The sequence below is a fragment of the Acanthisitta chloris genome, unplaced genomic scaffold, assembly GCF_000695815.1.
Source record: "Acanthisitta chloris isolate BGI_N310 unplaced genomic scaffold, ASM69581v1 scaffold18875, whole genome shotgun sequence".
Lineage (NCBI taxonomy): Eukaryota > Metazoa > Chordata > Aves > Passeriformes > Acanthisittidae > Acanthisitta > Acanthisitta chloris.
In genome coordinates, this window is record NW_008675610.1 from 109,898 (window position 1) to 118,579 (window position 8,682).

The window sequence follows — 8,682 nt, forward strand, 5'->3', positions numbered from 1 at the left end:
GAATAATCAAATAACTTTGCCTCATATGATTTATCCAACCAGCTGCAGTATCTGTAGTGTATTTACCTCCATTTACCTCCTACATTACTCAGATACTGCAGCTTATCTTCAAATAGGAAAGGAAGAAAAAGAATTTTAAAATAACCAGGAAGTTTCATTTTTTTAAAATACTTGGTGCAATTACTTTTGATTCCAAGTATTTTCTAGAGAAACAGGAGAAAAAGACAACTATGGATCCAGATCCCACACTCAGACCTGAATTCCAGTGCTAGTTAGCTCATGCAAGATGAGGTTTATAAGAAATTTAATTAGAATTATTGACTTTTCCCATGTCCATTGAACTCAATATCATGTTTGTCTTATGTATTTATTTTTGCAATGCCTGAAGCAATACACCAATAAAATTTTGATGACTAAATCCAATTTAGGAATCACTATAAATTTTCTTTTTCACGTGTAGAGTAAGAAATGGAAGCAGAGTCTGATGCTGTTCAACTTCATAGACTTATACTTCAAATTTTCAATGTTTCCCTAAGAAAATGCCAATAACTAACATTTTATTCTGGTTTAACCACAAGGACTATTGTTCTTCAAGAGTTAAAGAAAGAATAAAATCTTACTAGTTAACCATAAGGACTGACACCAAAACATACATATTTGAAATTATGTATGCAAAAGCCTGTTTGAGCAGGGAGTGATATAAGCAACTTACTAGAACAACCCAACCTAGGAAGGAATTTGAGACAATTAATTCCTTGCCTAATCATGGTCTGGATAGGTCAGATTTATTATTCTCAAAAACCCACTGAAAAAATTTCATATAATCAGATTTATTCACTAACATAAATTCCATGTATTTATTCACATAAATAGCTACTTCTTTTGATAAGAGCATCTGCCAAAGTGGAGCCTTGGTTGGATGGATTTCAAGCACAGGTATTAGAAGAGAAGGACAAAACAGGCCTAATACTGTTTTTGCTTAAAGAAGTAAGTCTGCAATTTAATAGCTGCTTAATGGATCCTAAAGAGCTATGCAATGGGAAAAACAAACAGTGGAAAAATATCAAAGCGGTTGCTGTCTGTCCCACTGCAGAGGTGGAGCCATTTTCAGATATGGAATATTTTGGGTTTTCTCTTTGCAGAGGTAAAAGGCACAAAACTACTCCCGTGTGATGGGCCCAGGGCCAGAGCAGGTACCAGTGATTAATCATCACAGGGAACTGCAATTTAGAACAGACCCTGGACAAGACAGATGTATTTAGACAGACATATTTTCTGATTGTTCAATTTTTCAAACCCTGCTAGAATGGGAAAGCAATAGGGAAAAGGGATAACGGCACACTGAAATCTGGAAGGTCAAGTGCACATAACAGGTGCAGTTTATCAGATGGTTATACAATTTTATCCCTACTGGATACATAACTGTTAATTCTTTCCAGTGTTATGTAAGGGAGTTGACTGTAAAAAATCACTTCACTGTCTCCAGGTTTTCAATTAATAGACATGAAAGTCAGTAGCCAAAAGCATTAGTAATAGGGATTTTCAGCTCACAGACATTTTATGAAATAAGCTTAGGATATCATCCAGATGGGAAATCTTCAAGAAATAGAAACTAGGTATCTTTGTCATTTTTTTTTTTCAGGAGCTATAGATCACAGAATCATGGAACATTCTGAGCTAGAAGGGACCCACAAGGATCATCAAGTCCAACTCCTGTCCCTGCACAGCACGGCACTAACAATTCCGCCACATGCTCAAGAACATTGCCCAAATGCTCCTGGAGCTCTGTCAGGCTTGGGGCTGTCACCACTGCCCTGGGGAGCTGTGCCAGTGCCCAAACACCCTCTGGGAGAAGAACCTTTTCCTAACACCCAATCTGACTCTCTCCTGACACAGCTCCAGCTGTTCCCTTGGGTCCTGTCACTGAGCACAGAGAGCAGAGATCAGTAGTGCCCTTGCAAGGAAGCTGCAGACCCAGATAAGCTCTGCCCTCAGTCTCCTCCAGGCTGAACAAGCCTAGTGCCCTCTGCCACTCCTAATATGGCCTCCCCTCCAGGCCCTTCACCATCTTCATGTCCCTCCCTTAGAGCTCTCTAATAGCTTTAGATCTTTGCTAGAGATACCTCTTACTGTCCTATAGAATTTCATCTTATATTTCAGTTCTTTAAATCGATTCTCGTCACTGTTTACGCAACCCTTCTTTCTCTGAAAATGCACAGAACATTATATGCAAAAGCCAGGCTTAGAGGAATACTACGTTTGTTGTGTTACATGCACACATCATGGAATTAAGAGTTAGTGTTCCCATAGCAACCTTATTTCTTTGTGCATTTGCATTAAAATAAGCTCTTTAAAAAAAAAGGCATAACATACATACAGTGATACAAAGCTGTGGCATCTCTTGCTCCATAGGGGTGAGAAGAGTCCAGTAATTTCATCACCATGTTTTTATTAGGATGCTGATAGGCATATTTTACTGCTCAGTATTGTGTGATCATGGAATGGAACACTAATGAAGTAATTCTCCAGCACTTAATTTGTGGTTCACAACATGATTGAGAATCACAGAATCATTAAGGTTGAAAAAGATCACCTCCAAGATCATCAAGTCCAAGCTGTGACCCATCACCACTTTGTCAACTAGACCAGAGCACTAAGCGCCACGTCCAGTTGTTTCTTGAACACCTTCAGGGATGGTGACTCTACCACTCCCCTGGGCAGCCCCTTCCAATGCCTGACAACCCTTTCCATGAAGATGTCCAACCTGAGCCTTCCCTGGCACAGCTTGAGGCCATTTCCTCTTATCCTGTCACTTGTTACCTGGGAGAAGACATCAACCCCCAGCTGGCTTCATCTTTTTGTCAGGGAATTGCAGGGAGTGTCTCCCCCGAAGCTCCTTTTCTCCACGCTGAGCTCCCCCAGCCACTCTTCCCATGGCTAACTCTCCAATCCCTTCCTCAGCTCTGGACATGCTCAGCCCCTTGATATCTCTCTCAGTGAGGGGCCCAGAACTGGACGCAGCACCTGAGGGACCTCACCAGTGCCCATCACAGGGGAAGGTCACTGCCCTGGTCCTGCTGGCCACACTGGGGCTCACATCACCATGTTTTTATTAGGATGCTGATAGGCATATTTTACTGCTCAGTATTGTGTGATCATGGAATGGAACACTAATGAAGTAATTCTCCAGCACTTAATTTGTGGTTCACAACATGATTGAGAATCACAGAATCATTAAGGTTGAAAAAGATCACCTCCAAGATCATCAAGTCCAAGCTGTGACCCATCACCACTTTGTCAACTAGACCAGAGCACTAAGCGCCACGTCCAGTTGTTTCTTGAACACCTTCAGGGATGGTGACTCTACCACTCCCCTGGGCAGCCCCTTCCAATGCCTGACAACCCTTTCCATGAAGATGTCCAACCTGAGCCTTCCCTGGCACAGCTTGAGGCCATTTCCTCTTATCCTGTCACTTGTTACCTGGGAGAAGACATCAACCCCCAGCTGGCTTCATCTTTTTGTCAGGGAATTGCAGGGAGTGTCTCCCCCGAAGCTCCTTTTCTCCAGGCTGAGCTCCCCCAGCCACTCTTCCCATGGCTAACTCTCCAATCCCTTCCTCAGCTCTGGACATGCTCAGCCCCTTGATATCTCTCTCAGTGAGGGGCCCAGAACTGGACGCAGCACCTGAGGGACCTCACCAGTGCCCATCACAGGGGAAGGTCACTGCCCTGGTCCTGCTGGCCACACTGGGGCTGATACAAGCCAGAATACCATTGGCCTTCTTGCCCACCTGGGCACACTTCTTCAGATAACAGGCGTTTCAGATAACTAAATTGGTCAATACTAGTCAAAGGAAACAAGAACTGACTTTTTGACTATGTATCCAATGAAAGGCCCTTTGCCTTGAAATTTCTGAAATCCTTACATGTAAAATTTCAACTTCTGGCTGTCCTGCAATGCAACTAATTAACCCCCTTGAGAATGGTTCCTTATCACCAGTAAACTCTTCCCTTCTTCTTTTGTTAAAATTGATCTTCCAGCTCTGAGAAACCTTTTGCAGTCCCATTGCTGTTCATGCTTATTTCTGCATTACTTTGCAGACTCAAACACCACAAGCACAGACTCGTCACAGTACAATTTAGCTTTGCCTTTTCAGCTCGAGCCAGCCCTTTCCTGCTAGAACCTGCATTCAACTCTTCAGACAAAGATCTATCTGAAGGTTTCTCCCATTAGAAAAAGGCAATACTAGCAGGAGAAGCAAATGAAATAGAGACAAATTGCAAGAGACTGGAGGAACACTGCACTCAATTTTATATTGCTCTAGTTCAAACAGAGGCTTGAGCACTGCTCTATCATTGTCTGCACTACTTCAATGAAAGTTTTTCAGCTTTATTTCGAGCAAACAGCACTTCACTGGAAAATCTAGGTGCGGACTAGAAACAGTGAGCAAGGCACTTTTCTTACTCAATGTTACAGAAGTTCTGTTCCAGGAGTACAGGAAAATAATTTAGCTGGGCAGGAGAACAACCAACTGCACAGCTATAGCCAGCAAACCAAGGATGTTCAGGCTTCAGCAACTGGAATTACGCAAAAAGAAAGGATTAACAGAGAAAGGCATGAGCTGGTTTGTGGTAACTTAGAGGCACTGTAACAGTATGCTCTTTTTTTTTTTCCCTCCCCTAAAACTGACAAAAAGCATTTCTAGCAACTTTCTGTTGTGTGTAAAACTGTGCAAGGAGCACACACATAGGAAAAGAAATACATTTCCTCCTCCCTTCCCATCCCTCTCCTACTAGCTGTGGTACCTCTACTCTTAGAGATAGGTGCAAGCAACAAAACTGCAGCTGGCAACGTTCTACATCACCAGTTTTTAATCCATTCTGTCACATCACCAGCAGCTGTACTTGCCACTGCAATTATATCAGAGCCCAGAATAGAACACTTAGAAAGTGAACTGGAATAGACATTTGATATATTGAAGGGCTGCAAATAAGGCTTCCTAAAAGGTTCAAGTGCAATCTCCCTTATTCGCATTTGATTTAAGCTTAGATATAAGTTGAACTGCAAATGTAAATAAATTGGAACACCTTAACACAATTGCAGCCTTCCTGCATGTGTAACATTCTTATTTAAACTTTGGACAACCATTCAAATTAGGCTTTTGCCACCATATGAAGATTAGCATCTTTCTCATATTAGCTGTTTTATAGCTGAGATAGATGTAAGTTATTTAACTCTACATCTTGACTGATTAATATGATTTCTTCCAAAATTTGAATATAGAAGTAAGCATAAGAAAGATCAGGTAGTGAAGATACCAAAATCTTTACATGAGCTGATTATTTTTGAATGACAGCTTAAATTCAGGACTCAACCTCAGTGATTATTCTGAACTGGTTAGTGTTCCAGTAATGTTATTTGCTTAAAACACAGAATAAATTGCAGGATCAGTGCCACCTCATCCATGCTGGCAGCCAAATATTTAATAACCATCTGTAAAGTTCACAGGAGGATTCATGCTCAAGAGTGACATCTGCCATCAGACCAAAAGTGTAAGAGGTAATGGTTAAGACAAACAATATCATGGATAAATGAAAGTTTTCCATGAGTGTTTAAACAAAAGCCTCTTTTACCAGCTCACTCTTAATCGTCTCAGTTATTGTTTTGTTCCAAAATGAAATCTGAACAGTTTTGACCATCTCTTAAACAACCTGAAATCTGGTAGGAATACCTAGATAAACATATTCAGAAAACACTGTATAACAGAGCTTTCTGATTTTAGGGAAGCTTACCGAGTCCTGACACAAGTACACTCATTAGAATTTAATATATACTGGAAAACACAACCACTCAGCACCTGAAATCCACCCCAAGCTAAACAGAAATCCACCCTGAGCTAGGAGAACAACAGGACTGTCTGCCCATAAGGGCACATCTCAATAATCTCCTTCTCAGTGCTTAGAGAGAAATCTCACTTCTTAAATGACACATTTGTGACACCGTTTTACTAAACAAAAAGGGGTGCTGGAAGTCAAATCATCTTCTGTAACAGTGCAATCCTGGCAGAGGTAAGCTGTCATATACTACTATATAGGTTGCCATTTAATACCACTGAAAGAAAATAACTTCTAACTCTATTGTCAGGTAACCTTCCTTGGAGAACGGCGAATTTAATGCCTAACACCCACAGGAGGCACAGGAATAGTTGGATTAACAAGTCTAGTGTCATGCTGTCAGCTGCTGTTTATTTAAATAAAATGTCACAATCTAGAAATAAATTACAAAGTTTAAAAACAGAGAATTGCTGCAACACACAGTGTTTCTCAGGCTGGACAGACGTTACATCTCATTTACACTGCACTATTTTCTAAATGCTTGTATTCTTGAATCTCTACCTTGTCATTTATGTGGCATATGAGATATTCTTCTCTATTTCTGTACCTTTGTCCTTCCCAGTGAATGCCTTTTAACAAATGTGCTTCATTTGCTTCGAAAAAGACTATGCATTTTCAATCCTGCTTTTGATATCTCGCTATGTTTACCTCACCTTATGGACTGTTCGGTAAATTCCTTTGCTAACCCTTTTCTTTCATTAAATATAATGGAAACTTGAACTTCAATTGTCTAACACCTCACTCCTCTTTAGATACCTTAAACACAGTTACAATTTACTTGACTTCCCATCAAGTTCTGCTTTGCTTTCTTTTTTTTCCCAACTGCCATAAAGAAGTGAGTAAGAACTAAACAGAGATTTTAACAGCTATGGGTAAGGGGAAATGGGTTTATTGTTTTAAGTGTTTCTTCTAAATTTCACCTGGGATCAGCTGCAATATAGTTCAATAACTGGATTGGAATTCAGGCTGGATTATACTTTTACCTATTCAGGCTCATGAACCTATTGAGTGCTGAGCTCTATCACACAGAGTGGAAACAGTGGGAGATTAAAGACACTCAGCATCTTTTCAGAATATTGTCCCAAGATACCTACCTTTAATTTGAAGTCTATACTTTATAAAAATGTCCATCTGTAGAGAGATAGCCCACAGAATATGATCATAGCTTTGCCTTAAATTCATGGTAAGAGTTGTTAGCATGAATGCATACACACATATTTGGGGAAAAAAGATGACATAAGATGAGAAGGAGAAACTCCACCCCATTCTCACACAGCAAAGCACAGAACATGAAAACATTGAGATACTTACTTGTCCAGGCTTCCCATTCTCACACAGAAAGGCTTCATGCTCTGATGCAAATTCAGGAGCATTGTCATTCACATCAAGAACTTTGATAGCAACAGGTACCCTGGACACTTGGCTGTGATTCCCTAAGGAAAGAAAACAAAGCATAAAAGGTAAGCACATTGAATTTGAAATGAAATACACACAGAAATGTTTACACAGGAACCCTGCCCTTCCTGTCTTCTGTCCTGGCTTAATTGGGTTGTCTTAATCTGTAATGGATCATGGAATTGGAGCGTGAGATAAAGAAGAATGGCCAGTGCTTCATGGTTGAAAAGAATAAATAGATCCCTATTGCAAACAGCATTTGCTGGAGATTAGCTCAATGAAGACCTTTCTTGGACTAAATTGGTAAGATTTTTCTTTGATGAAGTTTGTATTGTTTTATTGATAAAGCCCATTATACATGGAAAAGGGAAGGCTGTAAACAGCAAAGATTTATTTCTTTGTTTATCTTTGGTAGAGCACAGAGCATTTTACCTCTATTAATTGTTCTGACTGCACATCTATTATTTCTTCATTGCAAATGAAGTTGCCCATATTGTGAGAAAGGTAAATGGTAGGTTGACATAGGCAAAACTAGACAGTCATTTGGACTGTTAAAGCACTTTGCTCATCTATCACTGACCAAAACCATAACCTGTGAACTTCTTTCTTCACTGAATACTCTTTATTTATAATATAGAGCTATTTTGCATAAAGTTCCTTGCCACTGGAAATGAGCTGGGAGGCAAGAAAAGCTGAACCAACAGTTTGCATTCTACATTGAATAGATTTCAGTCAGTTGCTACTGTCCTTCCTTCAATTCAGTATAGCTAGTTGATTTTGAGACTGTTTATAAATATTTTAGATTATTGTTCCACAAAGAGCAAATCCATGAGTTCAGCTTAAACTGAGGTGACCAGTTGATCTGAAGAGTTTGATGCACATGCACACCTACACATGTAACTCAGTACCAGGTTCGATTCCAGCTCTTCATGAGTGTTATCTACAACCATAGCATCCTACACTGTTTGTATCATCAACAGTGTCAGATGTCCCAGTGCTTGGTAGTCAATGTACTTCTCATTGCAAATGTCAGCGAAGTACAAGCAGATCAGGCTCCACCTGCATGCAGGGAGTAGATCTGAATAAGGGAAGAATCACTATATACACAGTATTTTTTGTGATTTCCATCAAAGTTAATTGTGTTGCGACCTAATGAAACCTTACATCTCACACCCTGTTTTCTCCTTGTACGCTAAAGACAGCCATAATTTGTGAGGCTCCACTTCTAAATCTAAAGGTGCCAACTTCAGTTGCTCTACTGACATAAATTTGAAATAGCATGAAAACAACTGTTTTAAAGGACATCCCTCTCAAAGACAACCCCAAATATACTGGGGCTATAAAGAAAGGGTTTATATTTGCTGGAGAGCCTGAAATATTAAAGTTCCACCT

The 8,682-nt window shown here is 40.1% G+C and overlaps 1 protein-coding gene across 1 annotated transcript in view; it reads right to left on the minus strand.

The window, feature by feature from the left end:
• The window catches only part of LOC103803289 (cadherin-8), a 37,661-nt gene extending 29,421 nt beyond the window's left edge, over positions 1 to 8,240 (minus strand). The window contains exons 1-2 of the mRNA XM_009075836.1: positions 8,183 to 8,240; positions 7,207 to 7,328 (exon numbers count right to left, since the gene is read on the minus strand). Coding sequence (XP_009074084.1) covers positions 7,207 to 7,328; positions 8,183 to 8,240 — 180 coding nt within the window. The remainder of the gene's footprint in view (positions 1 to 7,206; positions 7,329 to 8,182) is intronic.
• Positions 8,241 to 8,682: the final 442 nt, after the last annotated feature.